Genomic DNA, 21,915 nt, shown 5'->3' on the forward strand with positions numbered 1-21,915 from the left:
GTGGCTCTGTTTCACATTTAGTTTGGTAATATTTTGGACATAGAAATGTTGTGGCAACTGAGAATTTTTTTAGTTTCAAAACATTTTCCTAAGTAAATGAGAAAAGACGAGGTCTACTAACAGTATTCAGGATATCTCAAACTGGCTCGCATGTAATTATATAACTTTGATCTACAATTATTATGAGGCAAATGTGGTTGCTATTATACATGTAGCAGTAAGACAAATGGCTAGCTAACCTACATTTTTTGTTCCTGTTGACTGAAAGATAAAAGCTAACCAATCCACTGGGAAATTTGCTCTCTTTTGTTATTAAGTCTGTTACAACCACCTGAATAGACAGGTGAAGTATCAATAATATCACATTCCCAAGAAGCATCCGTAAACATGCATCACTCTCAGAGTACTGGATTGAGATTTCGGATCTGATCAATTACTGAAGTCTTCAGACGGGAGTCTACATCCACTCATTCGATATGAAGGTCTTCAGTTCAGTTGGTGTAAGTTTTCCAGAGGTGGTTCCAATAGAAACAAAGACTTTCAGTTACTGTGTAGGTCCACACTTAATATTAAGAATACATTATATGACCAGAAAGGGCTCGTTACCTCATTGGAGCCCAGCTTTGGCAGCAAACTGTTGATGGTATGCAATGCTCCATTTGGCGTCAGTTAAACATAATTCAAGCAAAGCAAAGACGACTAAGGATTGTGCAAGTTGAAGATTTTTAAGAGATTGTTAAGTGCTTACCATGAAATTGTGACACTTGTTCGCTCAACAGTGCAACTAGCAGGCACAACAGTACTCCACCACTGAGGTATCATTCAGCATGGATCTTGGTTAAGATAGAACAGAGTCTTGTTCCAATTTAGCTACACTATGTTTTTAAACCTTTACTTCCAAGAGCATAAATTGAAATAGTGGTGTTACGACACACCGGTATGAAAGAGTGTGCTGCTATCCTTCTACATTCCTCACCTGTTGGAAGCCACACCACAGTCAAAACCTAAGATGTTTAAACAAGAAGTTGACCGAAGCATGTCATGGGACTAATAACTGAGTCAGATCACAAATATACTATCATATAGTTTTGGTCTGAATAAACAGCTAATTCTAGAGTTGAGACTGCCTTTGGCATCAAGGTAGCATTGGACTGAGTCCGGTAATCAAGAAGCCCTAGGTGTATGCCTTTAAGCAAGTAGAAACATTCAGCCTTGACTGTGTTCAGGCCCTGAAGCCAATTTGGCAAAATATGGACTGAATCCATCCTCCCATTCTCCTGTCCTCTCCTTATCTGGTTTATTCCATGAGCAAATATAAACTGAGACCTTGACCAGGAACCTGATTTATTGCTTTCAGGGAAATGAAGCCTGAGGGTGAAATTTCAGTGAGTCTTGAGGTTCATCTTCAAGTTTTAATTTGCTCTCAGAGGAACTTTGTGTCACTTTTCGATGTGGGACCATTTTCCTGATTGCCCCTTCACCACCACAAACCTTTCCATCCTCACCCCACACCTTGTCACTGAAATCCCTGGTGTCACCAACTCCAGTAATGATCATGAGTAGTTCAAGACACGAATGTTAGAGCATGCTCTGAGGTCTTGAAGGGAAAACAAGGGCACCTTTACAAAATAAAATTGCTAATTTCCCTGGGTGGAAGTAGACTGAACAATCAGTCATGTTTCATTGCCCACTGAAAGTCAAAACATTTTCAGACTGCCTCACTGTATTGTGCAAGAATTAAAATGTTAACATAATGGAAATATACCCATGGCTAAAACGTTAATGCCTTAAAAGCCAAATGTTTCTCTATTAGTTGTGCATTTAAACATTCTATAAACCAACACAAATTGCTCCCTTTGAAGTGCTCAGGAAAAGGAAAGGCGTTTGTTTAACAGAGTTTGGATAATCGTTGGGATCGTCATTGAAAAGAACAGGCTGGATGAAATTAATCTGAGGCCAGTGAAGGCAAGATGGTACATATTATGGAAAGTTAGGGAGGGTAGTCAGTCAAATGATGTCATATGATGTGCTTGCAGGGAAATAGGAAACGGGGCAGCACAGTGGTGGCAGCTGTAAGGGTCCAGTTTGATCCTGACCTTGAGTTCTTTCTGTGTTTGCACGTTCTCCCTATGACCCTGTGTGTTTCCTCTGGGGGCTCCTGTTCTTCCCTTCCTCCCCACCCCCCCACTCCACCCCTACATCCCAAAGATATGTGGGTTAGTGGGTTAATTGTCCACTGTAATTGCTCCTGGTTTAAGGCAGGTTGCAAGAGAATTTGGGGGAGTTGAATGAGAGAAAATAGGTTAGAGGAAAGTTAGTAGGGAAATAGGACTGATGGGAGTGCTCTGAGAGCTGGCATATCTCAATGGGCCACATGGCCTCCAATGTCATAAGAAAGTATGGGAATAAGACACAAATATGAGAAAATTGATATAGGTCCTATGCCAAACATTTAATAGTTTGCTGAAGTGTGGAATTGGTATCTTAGTCCTGAAGGCCTAAGGTTTTCAAAAAGCAGACATGATGGATTCATTGGTTCATTATCTTCATGTCAAATATCAATGATCGACAATGCAAGTACGTAGAATCACGGACATGGCTGCACATTAAGGAGGCCCTGTCCTGCATGAAAGATTCACCAGATATACTGGGAGAAGGAAACCTGGTTGATATTGTCCACCCATACTCTTAAAAAGCTTTTGAAAAGGTTCTCCACAAAAGACTTTTCTACAAGATTGAAGCCACAGGTATTACTGTTCAACTGTGCTGGATTGAGGAATGATTGGGAGTCTGCAGGTAGAAAGTGGTTGTGGATCAGTTAGAAAGTGATTGGTGGCTACTGTATCCAACAGTGATAGTTTCTAGAGTTGTTGCCATCTAGGTGTATGGGAAACTATCTGCAAATGTATGTTGATAGTAAAGAACGCCCAGGAGTCAGGACTGTAGATGATACTTTATTACATCAAGCAAATATAATATAACAATGGATTGGGGCCATGATTGCCAAATAATGTTTAGCTTGGTTGAGTGCAGACTTACCCACCTGGATGATTTGATTTATAAATTTGGCTTGCAATGATTATCTTGTGATGGTTTTAATTTTCCCGATTTGGCCAAGCAGACGTAAGACGGTTAGCCACAGAGGCAAGCTGGGACTGCTGGTGAGTGGGCAGTTGATGTTGCTGTCACTGGTATTACAGTAGAGGAAAATGGTGGCATAGTGGTTAAGTTACCAGAGTCCAATCCAGAAGGCTAAACAAGTGATCATGATGACATAAGTTTATATCCACCAATTTAAATCCACTTAACTAAATAAATGGAAGTAAAATGCTAGGGAAGAAAAACAGAAAATGTCAGAAACACTTCACAAGTCAGCAGCCATGGACAGAGAAACAGTTAATTTTAAGTTCATTGACCTTTTAGTAAGCTACTGTTTCTTTTATATCTGTTTTTTCAGGAAGTCTGTTGTCTGCCTTGTGTGTGATTTCAGACCCAAAGCAGTGTGGTTGCCCTTTAACTGTCCCATGAAATTGTTCAGCACACCACTCTTCAAGAGCAGTTTAGGGATGGGTGTTAAATGTGGATCTTGCTATAAAGGTAGATAACAGTCCATTCATGAATGGGAGTACTCCATCTCCACAGAAGCCTTGCAGTCAGGACAATTGGCCTTCAGTGCATGGAACACCCACTCCTTGTAAACTTCAACAACTTTAAAGGACACTGAAGGGCAACAAGCCCTGTGCACATGTTGCAACCCAGTAGAATCAACCAGCAGCTAACATAAGGTAATTAATAACACTATAAATAGTCTATTAGATGTGTTAGCTGAAGCACTATGCAGTATTTGCTGATTGATGCCCTAATCTGTCCTACTAGCAGAGGTTAACTGTAAGGGCACTGGCTATCACAAAATATGAGTGACTTGAACTCCAAATGTGCACACAGGTCAGACACAACGTAACCTCTGCAGCACCCATAGAACATGCTGGATACCTGAATTAAGCCCAGCCCTTCCTTTCTTTCATTACACACTTGTTTGACCCCCACAACCCCCTGCTGGGGTTTGCTCATGTGGATCCTTAGTGATGTTCTGAAACCCACCCAGCACCAATTTTTTACTAACTGCTCCAGCAGTGACTTGGGCAGGTTGTTAGAGCTGCTGCACAACAATTAGGTTAGGGAGCTAAAATCGGCCAGGCCTTAAACTCTGGAGTACCCAAAGGTTGAGCCTGTGTCCCAGCCCAGTAAAATAAGAGCTGTAAAATGGGTTTGGTTGGATGCACAAAGTGAGAACATCACCATTTGCTCTCCAGCACCCCAGGTGATTACAGAAACTGGCTAATATTAGGCTCCTCCCAAGTTTCTTCATAACCACACGAGTTCAGGCCCACAGAAAAGATAACATAGTCATGCACTAAGCTGCATATCCCATGTTTCTGAGCTCAGGAGCCTGTATAGGTATGGGGCAAATGGTATACTGCCAATCCCAGTAGTTATTAATCACATTAAGGATGTATACATGTATAATATAATTATTTAATGTGCCCATTCAAAAAGCAGTCACATTTAAATCCCTGCATGTGTCAATTACCAGGCTTGTTCTCTAAATTGTATCCTCCATGCTTAGATCTAATTCAGGATTCGGTGATTCCCATCCAACTGACAATGAAATTCTTCTTTTACCTTTCCAGTCTTCATATTGCAGTCTAAGTAACTACTGAATTTTTGTCACTGTCCAAATTTATTCAAGCTACCTCTGCTTAATTTTAAGATTATGGTAGGGAGTGGAGGATCAAGAGCCAATGCCCCCTCCCAAAAAAATAATGCAGGAATGAGCCAATGCCCTTGCTCTCAAAGTACCATGTCAACTTTGTGCAGCCTGCTGATTAATATGATTGGATCATGCGGCCAACAGCAGCAGTGCTGTTGGGGTGGTCGGATTGCCTCAGCAGGGAGACCAGAATCAATAATGGCTTACACCACCTAAGTTAGACAGCACTGCTTTAAGTTCACTCTCAAGGGCAGGTACATTGTGGCAGCAGGTGGTAGCAGATTTCAGTTCTTCCTGAACACAGACATCTCGCCCATTGCTGAGGTTTAGGTACTAGTGCCCACCTGTTGGAGCAGTGTATTTTGTAGCAAAACCTTGAAATCAGGGCAAAGTTCTTCAGCAGCAACCACACTACTACCTGTTGTCTTCAGTAACTTGAAAGAACATTGGTAAACGCCAAACGCCCATACAACAGAAGAAACAATCAGTAGAAATCAATCAACAGTTAACCTGAAATTCTTTGATGGTCCCTTTTAAGTAGTCCTGATCAGATCTTCCTGTTGCTCGGGTATGGGAGTTTAAGAGGAGATGTTCGCTGGAATGTGAAGTTCTGAATGGGCTGTTTGATGTCACAATATACCTGCTCCGCACACTTGCAGTGACTGTTCACTCTGTGAATGCTAACTCCCTTGCTACCATACATCCAACACCATCTTGGAATTGAAAAGGAATCCTTAGTGCTCAATTTACATGCGCTACCGATATAAATTTTGAAGCCTTTATCTGCAGTACAATTTTAATTTTGTAAATTTATCCTCAGGAGACTTCCTCAGCCTGGAACTGCTTCACCAGTTTTACTTAACTACAGCCAGCAGCATAACATCTTGGCTCTGCCTGTGCTGCTAACAACTTGAGAGTACATATGATTGTATGTGTGCCCCATATGACCCCTAAGCTGTTGCTCTCTGGAAAAGAGTAATTACAATGTATAATCCAATGATTGAAACCAAGCAAACATAAAAAAATTAAATATGTACCAAAACTTGACATGCAACTTCCACGTCAGAGGGGACACCAAAGGGTAGATTTTACATGAATGTTCCCTCTTGAAGTTATTTCCCTTATTCCTATTTCTTTTTAATTGAGGAATGCATAATGATTTCAGAGTACCAAGTGTTGGACGACTGAGGAGGATATACCTTCATTGATTCCTGATGATTAAATGCTCTCCACCAGGCTTACAAGCCATCTCAAAATTAGTTAGCACACAGTTCTCAGAAACTACAGGATTGACAGATCTTTTTGGAACTCTCATTCATCTGGGGAGCTCAGCTTGGCTGCATTGTATCATCTGTTGCCAATTTGGGAATGAAAGAAAGTCTAAGAAAGAATGAAAGAAAGTGGCGTAGATAGGGTGAATGCGCAAAGTCTTTTTCCCGGGGATAGGGAACCAAAAACTAGAGGGCATAGGTTTAAGGTGAGAGGGAAAGATGGAAAGATTTAAAAGTGATCTGAAGGACAACTTCTTCATGGCAGAGGGTGGTATGTATATGGAACAAGCTTCCAGAGAAAGGAGTTGAGGCAGGTACAATAACGACATTGAAAAGAGGTGTAGCGGTTAGCGTAACGCTATTACAGCGCCAGCAACCCGTGTTCAATTCCAGCCGCTGTCTGTAAGGAGTTTGTACGTTCTCCCCGTGTCTGCGTGGGTTTCCTCCGGGTGCTCCAGTTTCTTCCCACATTCCAATGGCGTACAGGTTAGGAAGTTGTGGGCATGCTATGTTGGCGCCAGAAGCGTGGCGACACTTGCGGGCTGCCCCCAAAACACTCTACACAAAGAAGCATTTCACTGTGTGTTTTGATGTGCATGTGACTAATAAAGAAATCTTATCTTATCTTAGATAAGTACATGGATAGGAAAGGGTTAGAGTGATACAGGCCAAACGCAGGCAAATGAACTAGCTTAGGTGGGCACTTTGGTCGGCAAAGGACGGGTTGGGGCAAAGAGCCTGTTTCTGTGCTGTATTACTCAGTGACTCTATTGGAACAAAAATCAGAATGCTGGAAGAACCTCAGCGAGTCAAGCAGCATCTGTGGAGATCCTGATGTAGGGTCCTCACCCGAAACGTTGACTTACACCTTTAGCCTCCACAGATGCTGCTTGACCTACTGAATTCTTCCAGTTTTCTGTTTTTTGTTCCAGATTCCAGCATCGGAGGTCTCTTTTGTCTTCAAAGTCTATCTGAAGTTGAGTAGCTGTGTTCTTTCACTAGTACAGTATGCACTTTGAGGGAAGGAGATTAGTTTTTAGATTAGTCCAGCAGTGAAGTGATGTTTTGCCCCAGAATCCTTGTGTGCTGTTGTCCTGTGCATCTGTTTGGGGATATTTCACAAGTCTTGGTAAACAGACAACATCAAAGTAACCTTAGTTAACGATGCTGAACTGTGTAGATGCCAATCTGATTATATGTCTTTGACCTTAGTGAAAGTTGCATTTGCATTATATGGCCTGAGTTACCCAGAAGAAAGTGCAGTTAAGCCTGATTTAATTTTCTTAGAAGCAATTAGCACTAGCTCATACAGGAGTAAACTGCCATTGATGTGCAATAAACAGTAAGACTGTAATTCAATTTCACAATCCACCTTGATCTAATTATTCTGTTGGAAAATTTTGGAGGTTATACAATTAGCTCATTTCCATTTAACTGCTTAAACTGAGACTGCGCAAGGGCTTGCCCCCAGTTTACACCTGACATTTTGAAGAACGCTGAGCATATTCATTAGTATGAGTGCAACACTTTTCAACTTTTGGTAGTAGCCTAGGTGCAACACTTGGTGGTTGTGAGGTCTTTAAATCAACTCCTGTAGTAGGTTCTTCCCTGGCAACTTTATCAGGTTGGTGTCTATTTAGCTAATAACCTGCTAAATTATGTATAACGTGAATGTGTGGAAAAAAGCATGCGTGAGTAAATACTTGGGCCAAAAAATGCTTCTGCATGCTAAAGTGTACATGGAAGAGGCACTGTGCTGGGTCCTCCAGCAGTTGGATGCGAGCCCCACAGGCTCCAGTATTCTATTGCACGAGGCCAAGGCATTACAATAGGCCTTACAACTACACAAAGGCCCTTTCTCCACAGTGACAGGAGATTGCGAGTTGGGGGAAGGGGAGAGGGGAAGGTGGGAATGGGAAGAATATGAGGGGTAGAATGTTTGGAGGGTGCAGACTGATGGAGAGAGAATTGGGGGTGGCAGATTGAGGGGAGGGGATCATGGGAGAGGGAGATTTTTGGGAGGGTATATGGGGAGAAGATCTGGGGGAGGGGAGATGGAGGGATCTGTGGTGAAGATAATCATTGGGTGTGTTTGCATAGATGATGGGGGTGTTGAAATATTATTGGGGTGGGTGACCTGGGAGATGATTCTGGGTCTTGTCATTGGGACTGTCGTGGGGGCAGGTGAGGTAAGTGGTGGGCAGGAGCAATAACTAACATTGCAAGATTAATGAAGGAACCTACACAGAGAATTATCTGGACAATAAATTTCCTAACAATGGCCCAGGTAGGGTCAGGATCTGCTTCACTGATTGAGGCCAAGCTATTTGCATCAGTAAGTTATCAAAGCATGCAGTTTGGAATAATTGCACAGGATTAACTAATGCCTTCTAGTCACAAATGCAAAATTGTGATGACAGGATATAACATACTTGTAAGGTTTCTTAATTCCTCCGCTTGGAATTGTCTGGGACATAATTAAATCAGGCTATCAAGTTAATCATTGTCAAACACAACACTTACGTACCTTTGATTGCCCTGAACTTTGATGTTGTTTTTCTGTAGGGTGTTAAACCAGCCAGTTTTAACAAGGTAAAAGTCCCAGAACTCAAAGAGATTATTGAAGGATGCATCCGCCAAAACAAAGATGAGAGGTAAGAATCTGGTCATCATCTGTCTAATGATACAGGTTAATCTTCCAAATAGATGGTTTTTCATCTTTGCCCTTTAAATCATCCCTGTCAATCCCATGTGACCAGTTATTGTATGGGGAACTTCTCATCTTTTAAGTGGAAAGATTGTATTCTATGTAGAGGTTCCAGTTTCTGTCATAGAAATGTATGCATGTTAATTATGTACATTCTATGTATAAACATTTTTGAAAGCCAAACAGAATGTCAGATTTTAATAAATGTTTCTCAATGGGTTGTTCTAAAGAGAAGTGTAGCTTCTCTTTAAACAAGCTGATTTACATCATGATATATTAGCTTATGCCTCTCAAATACATACCTGTTTCATTACAATCTTATGCTTTCCTGATTGTGAATGAGTATGGAATGTGTAATCCCTCAATTGTATTGTATTCCTTAAGGGACAGTTACAGGCTCTGATGATGATGATTGCCTCCAGAAATGTGAATGGAAAGGCCTCATTCAAAAGCGGCCCTGGGTGCAGGGATAGACCCACATCTGAATGGATAAGCCTATGCCACAAGTGACAATGGGCCTTTGGCTTCACTCTGACTGAGCTGTGAGCACCCAATAAGCATTGTTTGCCAGTGAAGACCAAGCTGATGTGATAGCCAAAAGAGTGAGACCAAATCAAGAGTGGCTGTGGGGTCAGATGTGGTTCGGGGGAAGGTAAAGCAATCCGAGCAGGAAGTCAGTGCACAGAGAAGGGAGCGATGGCTAAGACGATGTGGATAGCGGTGATCGGTGGGAGAAAGCAGAGGCTGTCCTTCAGGCACAGAAGGTTATGGGGTTGTTCAAACATGGGGGAGCAGCACACAAGGGAGAGCAGTTACTGAATGGCAACAGTGATTAGAAGGGAACAATGATCAGCAGCAAAGTAGTGGTTTATAATTGGGATTGGGAAGAGCATGCCTGCTCCTGCTAGTTCTGCACTCAGGTGAGAATAGTCTAAACACATGCCCTCTAAAGGAGCATTTGTAGATATCTTTTAAGCTGTCCCACACTGGTACAATTCATCATAATACTGTAGATGGAAGTTTGAACAAGTGTTAGGCCCCTTATTGTAAAGGGGAATATCTGATTCAAGTTGAGGACCTTGGACAGCTATATATCTGTTTGCATTAATATGATGGGTCGAGTCCCTCTGCCTCATAATGAGCATGCCCTTCCTGCTGTCGCATTGCAGGCTGAGGCAGCAATTCAATGCCTAAAGAAGTGCAAAGCAAACTCAAATAACATTGTACAGCATAAAATCAAATCCATCCCCACCACTAATCACATTTAAGTCATCTGCACCCCTGTTCTGATTCCAATACATTTTATCTGCCTTTCCCTGTTACCACTGAAAGACAGATAATGAATCTTTAATCTTGTCTTTTTGTGTAGAATTTTATTGAGATCACTTGCAGATGAAAAGCCTCCTCTATTTGTCCAAAGATCACCTGAGCAGAGGGATATAAATGGCATAATTACAGTTAGAAAATTATAACTGCATAAACCTTGAATGATATCTAATCATGAACCTAAAGAGACAATATAGTGACATTGTAAATGTACTTAGTCTTGTGGCACCTAACATAGAAAATAGGAGCTGGATTAATCCATTCAGCCCTTCAAGCCTATTTGGCCAAACAGAGACAGCTGATCCTCTGTCTCAATACCATATTCTCACTCCCCCTAACCCGAAGCCTTTTTAGTAAAACTATAGGTGTATTTCTATTAAGGGTCTTCTGAGCAAAAGTTAGCATTTATGTAAAGTGCCTTTACAACCTTTTTACAGCAGTGAAATGCTTTGGAGTGTAGTCACTTGAATAATGTAAGCAAACATGACAGCCAACTTGCACACAGCCAACTACTTGGTAATGGGCAATGGTGGCTGAGGGATAAATATTGTCCAGGCTCCAGGAATAACTCCCTGTTCTTCTTCAAAATTATTTGATGCAATAGTTTACATTACTCCTGAGCGTATAGATAGGGCCATATTGTCTCATCCAAAAAGAAAGCCACCTCCAACCCTGCATCACTCCCCCACTGTCATCCCACTGGAATGTCAGTGCAATGATCAAATGTGTAAGTTCGGTAGTGGGGAAGGCAATATCATATTTTCCCAAGACCATCTAGGCCACCCATAAAAGTATATACAACTTGAATCCATCGTTGAACACTTGTTCTATAGAGGTCCAGGTATCAATTTAACTTTAAAAAACTGAGATGTATTTCTCCAATATTTGTTTTATTGATCACTTAAGTATATTGGTTGCACAATGCAATCTGAAGATGCTCATAAATATTTACCACCGTGCATTTAGTCAAGAAGTAGCAACCAAGTTTATTCCAAACTTTGAGAATCCAAATGATTTTCAAACTCCAATATTAAGGGGACTGTTAGTTATGAAATCTATGAATTAGCTTAATCCTAGCGTCCTATTCTATTTTTGAGCAGGTACACCATTCAAGACCTTCTCGACCATTCATTCTTCCAAGAGGACACTGGGGTCCATGTGGAACTTGCAGAGGAAGATGATGGAGCAAAATCTGCCCTGAAGCTCTGGCTCCGCATGGATGAATCAAAGAAACTCCATGGCAAATACAAAGACAACAAAGCCATAGAGTTCTTCTTTGAACTATACAAGGATGTTTCAGAAGAGGTGGCACAGGAAATGGTAAAATTACTGCTACTTCCTTCCGTTTAGTGTTATTACTTAATAACTGCTGACATTGTGGATTTTGTTGGTTGCCACCACTTGAACATGACGAATGTATATAAATATAGTATCATTTTGTGTGCAACACTTGCACGCAGCTGAATCCCACAAACAACGTGATAATCTGAATGTGCTAAAATGGGATCTAAATGTAACTCAGGTGATTGTTCTTTAAATTGTGATTGCTAAAAATTAACCTTGATTAATTTGTTAAGAGCGTAAAGAAGCAGAAGCAGAAGCAGGCCATTAAGCCCCCTATTTCTACTGAATCATTCAGTGCAATCACTGCTGATCTTTTACCTCAGTACTACTTACCTTTACCAACACAGTTTCCTTTAATATTCAAAAATAAGCTGATAGCTGTCTTGGATATTCAGTGTACATTCAGTCATATTCAGTGACTGAGCCTCCACAGTTCTCCATTTCCTACCCCTGGGTGAAAGAATTTCTTCTCTGTAGCAAACGACTGACCTCTTATTTTGAGATTGTGACCCATGGTTCTGGAACACCAGTCAGGAAAACATCATTCCTGCAGCTACTCTGTCAAGCCAGTAAGAACCTTATATGTTTCAGTTAGATCATTTCCCATCCTTCTAAACTCTAGCCCAATCTACTTAATCTCTTCAACAGACATCCCAGGAATCAACCTCATGACCAACTTTTATAAAACACTGATTTGGCCACAACCGGGGTATTGTGTCCCATTCTCAATGCTAACTAAAAAATTGCAGAGCGTACAGCAGAAATTTACTGTGATGATGGCAGGGATGAGGGGCATTGGTTATGTGGATCAACTGGAGAAGTTGGGTTGTTTTCCATGGAACAGGGGACATTGCAAGGAGATCTGATACAAGTATTTAAAATCACAATGGGTAGTTATGGTGAGAAGGCGGGGGAGTGGGGCTAAATGGAAGAATGAATCAACTCATGATAGAATGGTGGAGCAGACTCGATGGGCCGAATGGCCGACTTCTGCTCCTTTGTCTTATGGTCTTATGGATAAACTGTTCCCATTGGCAGTAGGGTCAAGATCCAGGGAACATAGAATGAAGATGATTGGCATAAGAACCAGAAGTGATATGGGGAAAATTGTTTATACATTGCAAGTATTTAAAGTTTGGGATGCATCACTGGGGTTGTTTTGGAAGCAGATTCTGTTGTACCAATCAAAGGGAGGCTGAATAAATATCTGAAAGAAAAAAATTGCAAAACTAGTTAGATCGCTCTTACGAAGAGTTAGTACTGATCCAGTGGCCAAATGGCCTCCTTATGTGCAGTAACCATTCTGTGATTCTGTTTGTTGGACCCTTACTTGCACTCCCTGCATTGAAGTATATCCTTCTTTGGGTAGGGGGACAAGACCTGTGCAAGCTACTTCATTCGTGGATCACTTACATAATTGCATTAAGTCTTTATTCCTGCACTCAAATTCTCTTGCAATAAAAGCCAGTGTACCATTGCCTTCTTAACTTCCTGCTGTATTTACATGTTAATTTTTAGTGATTGGTTAACAAGGACACCCAAATCCCTGTGAAAACAACACCTTTCAAACTTTCACCATTATAAAGCACTTCATTGCTGGATGATCTCATATTTTTCCACATTGTATGCCATCTATCATGTCCTTGCTCATTTACTTTGACTATATATGTCCTCCTCACAATCCACACTCCAACCCACCTTTGTATCATCAGCAAGCTTCGATATATTACATTTGGTCTGCTTAGCCAAATCATTGATTTAGATTGTGAACAGCTTATACCCAGCACTGGTCTCTGTGGCTCCCCACTAGTCACTCCCTCCAAACCCAAAACTGACATATTTATTTCTACTCTTTCTTTTCTTTCCATTAACCATCCACTGTTTTTTTGTTTTATCCTTAATACTCCATGAAAATAGAAGGATTTAGTTTTTGGAAAAATCATGATAGCTATTGTCACTGCAACTAAATTTGGGTACTCCATTACTTTGCTGATGGATCCTTTTTCCTGAAAGCCTCTTGCACAAGATTATCTTGCCTCTCATATATGTATCTTCCCTGCACCAACACAACCTGATATCCATCCGACTTGTCCTTCGAGAGGTAACCGGAGCACCATCTTGTTACAAATGTGAAAACTAGGCTTTAAAATCCTGTTTTATTTATCATAGCTCAATAGACAATCAGAAAGAAATATTCTTTACCCTTGTCAATTCTCTGTGATTGGTATTCACTAGTACAATTTAAGTCATGTTTTGCTTCTAATTTTTATTAACATATAAAGTCTTGTCAGCTAAGCAACTTTACCATATGGATTAGTAAAGTCCCAGATTCAATCTACAATCTATGCTTAATTAGCTGTAGTCTGCTACTCTGCTGCAGCTGGCTTCAATAAGTTTTGGATTCAGGAGGGAAAATAGCAAATAAATTCTCAATGTGAAAGCTCACACAAAATTCCAGCTGATCCTGGCAACCTGTGCCTGTGAATCTATTCCCCAGAAAGCAGTCACTATTTTCAGTAGAGGATTCATAGAGAGGAAACAGACATAAAGATAAAGACAAAAAGCCCACCTGAATAAACCCTTCACCTTGATGTCCAACTCCTTCTGTTCCACCCCTGGTCATTATTTCAGACCACTGCACTCTCTGCATTGAAGCTCTTTCCATCATTCTATAACCAGCTACAAATTTCCTCTGGTAGGTAAATCCAATAAAAAGGCATAACTTAAAGTGTTGAGCTAGACTACTTGGGCATAAACTCCGGAAGCATTTTCTTTCTCCACAGACGTTATGAGAGATTTAGAACTCTGACCCCCAAAAGGGTGTGGATGTCAGATGAATTAAAATTCTCAAAACTAAGATAAATTGATTTGGGTTTCAACAGACATAGGTAAATAAAAATTAATTTCAGATCAATCAGGATCTGATTTATTTCTTATTTACATTCTAGATATGGGCAGCACTTGCAGTGTTGGCATCGCCAACTACCCTGGCTGCCCTTGAGAAAGTGGTGGTGGGTTTTCTTGATGCACTTGTAGGCTGTGAGGTGAAGATAATCCCATAGTATTGAGCAGGATTTTGACTCAGTGATGATGAGGAACAAACAAGTTGTCTGACTTGAAAAAGAACTTGAAAATGATAGTGTTCCTTTACACCTATATCGGAGTTCTGATTGATGCGCTTATATGAAATGAACAGTGAATCTAGCTCAAGGAGCCATACTCCCAGCTTCAGTGTCATGTACTAAACCCAATGCAGCTTGTAATTGGTTTCATAGAACTCAATGGAACTGAACTTTGGAAGTGGATTACAACACCCACATTCCACTACAATGCATGTTAAATACATACAACAACAGACTAGCTTTTACTTCATGGTGTGTTAGAGAAGATTAAAAAGTGTAAATGTGAAATGACTTTCTCCCACTAATACTGTCCACCCACTGTTGAATATGTAATGTATCTCTTCATTAGGTGACCTTGGGTTTCGTTTGTGAGGCTGACTACAAATTAGTTGCAAAGGCCATCAGAGACCGCGTGACTGAGGTCAAGAGAAAAACGTGAGCGAAACCAACGCATGCAGGAGGAACTGAAAAAAAAAGAGCAGGAAAAAAAGAAAAAGATTTGCGAGCTCTTGGAAGAGCTAAGTTGCCTCAAGACGCAACAGAAAGTGCAGCTGGGGTTACTCAACCACCCCAGTCTCTAGCCACCACACGTCCCATTGAGACACTGCTGAATTCTCCCTTTCCACCAGAGCCTGAGGAGCCAGAGGCTGATCAGCATCAGACTTTTCGATATAGGAACACAAATTATTCTTCAGCTACATGTAAGATTGAAGATTAAGTTTCAAATCCAGATTTTCCTTGAAATAAATTAGTGGATTAATCTCCTTTAAATAATAGGCTAGTCATACTGAATCTAAATGGACTCACTGAAAACAGTTTATAGGTCTGATCTAGAAAAGATATGGGGGGGATGTAACTCACTGCTCCATGACACAGAACATGCTGTATCATATCTGCTGACTGACCATATGTGACCCATGTGATATTCTGTTCCATTGACATCATTCCTCTAACCTCTCTCATTCCCAACATATTGTTTAATGTAACTAAGATTAATTTCATTTTATATACTGCATGATGTTTTAGCAGTCCTCGCTTCCAATAATATCCTTGCCTTTATTAAATTTTCCATTGAAAAAAGATGCAAAACCGTTTACTTCTTGGTCCTCTCCCATCTGGCTCTTGGGGAAACAAAAGGTTATTGTGTGGAAAGTCTCCAATGGCATTTGAAATAACTTCCAAACCACAGAGCTGCACATTGATTTATTTCATGGAATAGTATATTTGCCAGGAAAATCATAAACAAAGTTATTAATAAAGAGATCAAATTATTTATGGATATTTTTTCTCCTACTATGTTGTAAGACAGAAAAAAAAACTAAGAAATATAACTATTTTTAAACACCAACTGGAGCAGAGTTCAAGCATCTAAAACTTAAAAGGGGTATGCTGACAGCAAATTCCTCACATAGAGGTTCCTGGTACCATCTGGTCATCAGTAATGGATCATGGGATTCAAAGCTGACATAGCTGTATCCAAACTGATTACATTGCAGAAATGTAATTATAAATGGTTTCATGGATTCCTTGGTCACTGTACTTTCAGTCCATTACACATCTACTTTCAAAATAATTACATGTCTACATACGGTCATCTTTGACTGCTAGAGTTTAATGGATCCTACAGTGTCAGCCACTGGTTGTATTCTCCTTCCAGTATTAACTCCAATATCGGGAGAGGAGTGCAATGGGGAGTCCGTACTTCAGCACCCCTTTAGTGCCAATGTCAAAAGATGAATTGCTTCCCCACCCAAGTTCATGTATTTTTTGAGCTTTGTTTCATTAAGTTGTGATGCCATGACAACTAAAAGGGTAACATTTTCTGAGCAACTGATTGGATTTCAGGATTTGGCAGTATTTTTTATAGGTAGGTCAGTGACACTCACCTGAATGTTATTGGATTGTTTATTGTGTTCCTGATTAAAATGTAACAGGAAGAACATGATATCAAGACCATTTTCAAACAAATTACGTTCATTGTTTTCTCTGTGTTTCTTAACAGCTGATTGTGAGACTGATGGTTATCTGAGTTCTTCTGGATTCTTGGATTCCAATGACAATTTGCACATGGCTGGCCGATTAGCCCCAAAGTCTGGAATTGGTCTCCAATTTCCTGCTGTAAGTAAATTCCAGGCAGCCGTATACTCCTCAACCTTTTCAGGCAACATCAAGTTTTATGAAAGTAAATGTTATTTAAGAACAGCATTGTTTAGTGGCATGTTTTTTTGTCAATCTGTGCGGTTGTTGTTTTGGCAGATTTGGGAATATTGAAGGGCTCATTCCGAAATTCTAAGTCAAATAGTGTTGAGGAATATTAGAGAATCTTCTCTAAGCAAATGAACAGAGACTTCAATTATGTTTTTTTCATCTTGCACCTCTTAATTTTCATTCATCGCACAATTGTACCATGTTAAGTCTTACCGCTTGGTTCCTGCTGGAAATAAGATAATAAACTGTGCAGTTCATTAAATTGGATGATAATACAGTAATATGTTACTGCTTCACATAATTCTAAAAGCATCGTCCATAATAAAGTTAGACCTTTTATTGAGAAATTGAAATGGAAAAAATAGTGTTTGGATAACTTCAAGTTTTCCATTACTTCCAAAGCCTGAAAAAGTCATATGAAGGAAGCGAATGAACGTAAGGAATTGTACAGTTTTTATGTTTTTAGGATAAGTACAAAACAATTGATTGCAGTGCAGGAGAATGCAGAAAGAATGAAAAACAACACTTGAACAACCAGACTTTCAAAGTTCTGAAGATGGAGGCTATGATTTGAAGAAAATTAATGAATATACAGTGGTTAGAACTAGATGATTTGAAGAGGTTACCTAAGGCTGGGAGAGAGGACGGAACCCTAGGAAGTCTCTGTTAATGAACAAAGAGCCAAAGTTTAAAACAACAACGACAGCATAAGTCAAAAGAGCTATGAACGTTATGTCAGTGGGAAGTCACTTGAGGGTAACTTAGAAGTGTACAGTAGTAGTTCTTATCAAAGACTTTGAACATGTACAAGACAATAATATGCATTGTTCAGTACAGTGCTCAAGGCTAGCATTCTCAGGCAGAAATTATACATCCATAGTGGAATGATCTTTCCTGAAAATACATTGCATTTCATTGTTTAAGTTAGGACTTCTCAAGCAATGGGAAAGAGGATAGTAAAGAATATCTTCCATAACTTTGGAAAGTATTGATCTTATAGTGTGAAGTCTGAAGCAGCAAATGTTATTATTTTACAAGCTAACTGTTATATTGAAGAAGCCTACAGCATTCTATAGAGTAACTCTCCATCCTTGCCATTTGGGCTGTAGCATGCTGAAGTGAGAGGGAGGTGATTATTCCCCTGTTGAACAACTGACCCAGATTTTATGGAACAAAAGTTAGGGCAATTGTACAATAGGTTGGTAATATGCTACACTCCACAAGATTACTGCCTAACTCTTTAGTTGTTTCGGTCACAGAGATGTTTTAGTTTGGTTCGTAGTTTATGTCAAAGAATATCACATTATTCTTATTCTCCTCTGTCTTTTTATTGCAGAACATTGCTGTGACCATTCCCTCCAAACAACATTCATCTCTTCACAGTGGGCTTCATTCACCAGGTGACAGGTAAATCAAATGACTATAATCCAGTAATCCATGATTGATATTTTTAAACATAAAATTAAACTGACAATCCATTTTCAAAGATTTGTGTATTTGAGCTCCTCTCTTTAACATGTTTAAACAAATAAGTTAAAAAAGTGAAGGACTCATATGTTGGTGGCACGTAAGTCTACAGTTGTCCTTTCTCTGGGTCTAATTTTAATTCAACAGTTCTTAGTATTCTACTTTAACAAACTTTATCTGAACCACAGCATGCCTTTCTTGAAAGGAACAAAAAAATCTGTACTGTACCAGGCAGGCATGGTAGTGAGATGAAGGATATCTTTATTAGTCACATGTACATCGAAACACACAGTGAAATGCATCTTTTGCGTAGAGTGTTCTGGGGGCAGCCTGCAAGTATCGCCATTCTTCTGGCGCCAACGTAGCACGCCCACAACTTCCTAACCTGGAATGTGGGAGGAAACTGGACTACCCGGAGGAAACCCACGCAGACATGGGGAGAATGTACAAACTCCTTACAGACAGTGGCCGGAATTGAACTCGAGTCGCTGGTGCTGTAATAGCGTTACGCTAACCGCTACACTATTACAGCTCCAACAACCCAGGTTCAATTCTGGCCACTGTCTGTAAGGAGTTTGTACATTCTCCCTGTGTCTGCGTTGGTTTCCTCTAGGTGCTCTGGCTTCCTCCTACATTCCAAAGATGTACAGGTTAGGAGCTGTGGGCATGCTATGTTGGTGCCAGAAGAGTGGCGACACTTGCAGGCTTCCCCCAGCGCATTCTCAGTAACACAAAAAACGCATTTCACTGTGTGTTTCAATGTACATGTGACTAATAAAGATATCTTAATCTTAAAAATCCATATCAGAAAGAGTGGAACATTTGGTCAAATGGTTGATTCTTTTATGGTGTCACAAGCAAATGATTGCACTGTCATAAAGAATTTGTTATTAAATTTTGTCAAATAATGTTTCTAGAACATAGAACATTACAGCACAGTACAGGCCCTTCGGCCCACGATGTTGTGCCAACATTTTATCCTGCTCTAAGATCTATCTAACCCTTCCCTCCCACATCGCCCCCCCCCCGCCCATTTTTCTATCATTCATGTGTCTGTCTAAGAGTCTCTTAAATGTCCCTAATGTATCTGCCCTCACAAACCTCTGCAGGCAGTGCATTCCACACACCCACACTCTCTGTGTAAAAAACTTGCCCCTGACATGCTCCTTATATCTTCCTCCAATCACCTTATAATGTAATGTTACACAATGATTTGTGTTTGCTGGAGTTTCGATAAAGATAATTTTAGTTTTCATGAAGAGCTTATAAAAAATTGAAATAGTATCAATTTTTGCCAAAGTTACAGTTCTAGATTAAATAATTAAAATGAGAAAAAGAGCTAAAGATTCACTTCTACTTGGGCCTGACCCATGCTTAGTTGGGATTTCATAACTAAATGTGAAGGGTAGATATCATGAACTATGTAAAGATGTAAGCCTTTTACAACTTGCCCATAAATTGATTCATAAAACATTTTTATGTTATACTTTAGTTTTACTATGTATCACATGTTAGGCATTAAATATAAATTGATTCCCGGAGTTTATGGTGTGAGCACAGGGCTGTTGTGTTCCACTGGAATACTGACAAGCAGTCAAGGAGATTCATTCCATTTCTGATGGTTGTTTTCAAGGACAAGGATCCCTGGGATAAGCACCCACAGCCATCGTCTGAGTTACCTGCAGGTGCTAGGTTGTCCAATATTTTTAAAACAAGAGCTTGCTTAAAACAATGACATTGGAACCTCACTTAGTGCTTGGGACGCATCCCCAGGAGTGACAGGACTAATGGAATCAGCACTATAAGGTGCATCACTGAGTGTGCTGCAGTGCTGGGGTCCTGATGCAACCCTTGCCTTCCCCATTGCTACATGCTGCTGTGACTGGAAGTTGAATCCCTGTCCACTGCTGGTGCTTCCCTGGCAGTGAATTCCCCATGGCTCATTCAGAGTTGTTGCCTGTGAGGGCTGTTTATGAGTGAGCTGGGTGAATGGTGCAGATGTTCAGCGCTGAGATGTGGGGCTCAGGGCTGCACTCTGGTCGGCACAATGAGTTCAAGCCATCGCTGGCGATGGGCAGCATCAGCTCAGTGTGTTGACAGACCGCCTGGGTCCTACAGTCTCCCTCATTACCTCCCCTTGGATGTGACAGAAGCTGCTGTGTCCCTCTTGCTTTCTTTGGCCGCACAGCTCTCCCCAGCCTAGAGATTTATCATGGTGATAAGCTTAACGGTGGTTGAGTTTGTCACCAGGCAGACTCTGCACACTGAGCCATGAGTGAGTCATTGCTGCAGGAATGCCAGTTTCCAGCACAGCAGCGCACATCCCAAACCAACGTTGTTTTTGAGTACAGGAGGGCACGTACCTGTGCGTGTTCAGACTGGAGGACCAAAAGCGCTAGAACAAATCAGCACACAGCAGGGTAAGTGCTAAGTGAGATACCAGAGTATAAACATCGGCAGAATTGAGCTGATGGTTCGCATTATCAAGGTTTGGCTCATCTGTCACTAAATTCCATGTGGTGTCCAGCAACAGAGGACAATGGTGCTGGACTTCCCCAGAATTTCCCTCGCGAATCCTCCTCTCCCACCCCAGTCCAGCCAGTGTATGAACAGGAACCTCATCTATTTGAATGGAGATTCCGAGCCCTATGGGTTAAGGAGAACATAAAGTAAATTCTTTTGCTTATTGTCTCACTTATTTTACTTTATTTTAATGTTATTTCTTAGTGTGTTAATGTATTAGAGTGTTTTTGTTTCCTTAATCTTCCCTAATTATTTACAGCAATCTTAGCAGTTTTTAATGTTGTGGAACATGAAGGACAGGTTTTGACAGGAAACAAAGGTCCTCCCCATTCTTGCCTCTGGTCAAAGGCAGTCAGTGTAATCCAGGGGCGGGGCTTTAGCAGTACACAGAGGCTGAGGGTGCTTTGCAACTCCTTGCCAATGCAAGGAATAGCAATGTTACTCCTTGTACAGAGCAGAGGTCAGCTCATTCAGCCCTCTGTGTCCAGGTCAGATAATTACTTGGGACTATGCACAATGTATCTGGGTGTCATGTCAAATCTAGATTAAGAATCTTTGTCCCAATTTATCGTCGTTGAATGGAACTACCCTTCCCTTATATTGGAATTACCACCTACTCATAGTGAGAGTATAATTGTTAGCCTTACATTATTTTCTATCTCATTATTATTTGTACATGTTGTCGTCCATAGGATTCTCAGAAACTGAGCACTGTAACAAATTTTCTTACAACTAGCTGCAACCAAAAGATTGAACATGTTGATGGGAATCTGGCCCAACATTTGACATTGACATCAGTGCTACGTTGTTTTGGTTTGCTTTAGCAGTTACGCCTCAGATGCTGCTTCTGGAATGAGTGATGGATACGAAGGCCTGTCTGCAGGAGAAGGTTCGCAAAACTGCCAGTGAAGCGTTATAGCGAGTAAACTCATTCGAAAGCGTGGCAGATCCAGGCTACGGATTCTTAATGTAAGCAGCCTCTAATTCAGTCAGGTTCCACGCTGGTGTTAAATGGAAACACAAATGCTGACAGTCTTTTCTCCAACCTTTACTTCCCTGCACAGTCACTCTGCAAGTTCCTCATCATGAGATCCAGATTCCAGCATCTGCAGAGTTTCTTGTGTCTTCATAATGTGGTACAATGTTTCTGTCTATTCACATATTTTAACTGACAGT

General features: G+C 40.7%; 1 protein-coding gene across 1 annotated transcript in view; it reads left to right on the forward strand.

Annotated features, from left to right (window-relative positions):
* The window catches only part of wnk4a (WNK lysine deficient protein kinase 4a), a 73,912-nt gene that overhangs the window by 28,986 nt on the left and 23,011 nt on the right, over window positions 1-21,915 (forward strand). Inside the window, 6 exon segments of the mRNA XM_052038645.1 lie at window positions 8,608-8,696; window positions 11,176-11,395; window positions 14,891-15,242; window positions 16,544-16,659; window positions 18,086-18,156; window positions 21,567-21,708. Of these exon segments, the coding sequence (XP_051894605.1) occupies window positions 8,608-8,696; window positions 11,176-11,395; window positions 14,891-15,242; window positions 16,544-16,659; window positions 18,086-18,156; window positions 21,567-21,708 (990 nt within the window).

This window comes from Pristis pectinata, chromosome 25 (assembly GCF_009764475.1).
Source record: "Pristis pectinata isolate sPriPec2 chromosome 25, sPriPec2.1.pri, whole genome shotgun sequence".
NCBI lineage: Eukaryota > Metazoa > Chordata > Chondrichthyes > Rhinopristiformes > Pristidae > Pristis > Pristis pectinata.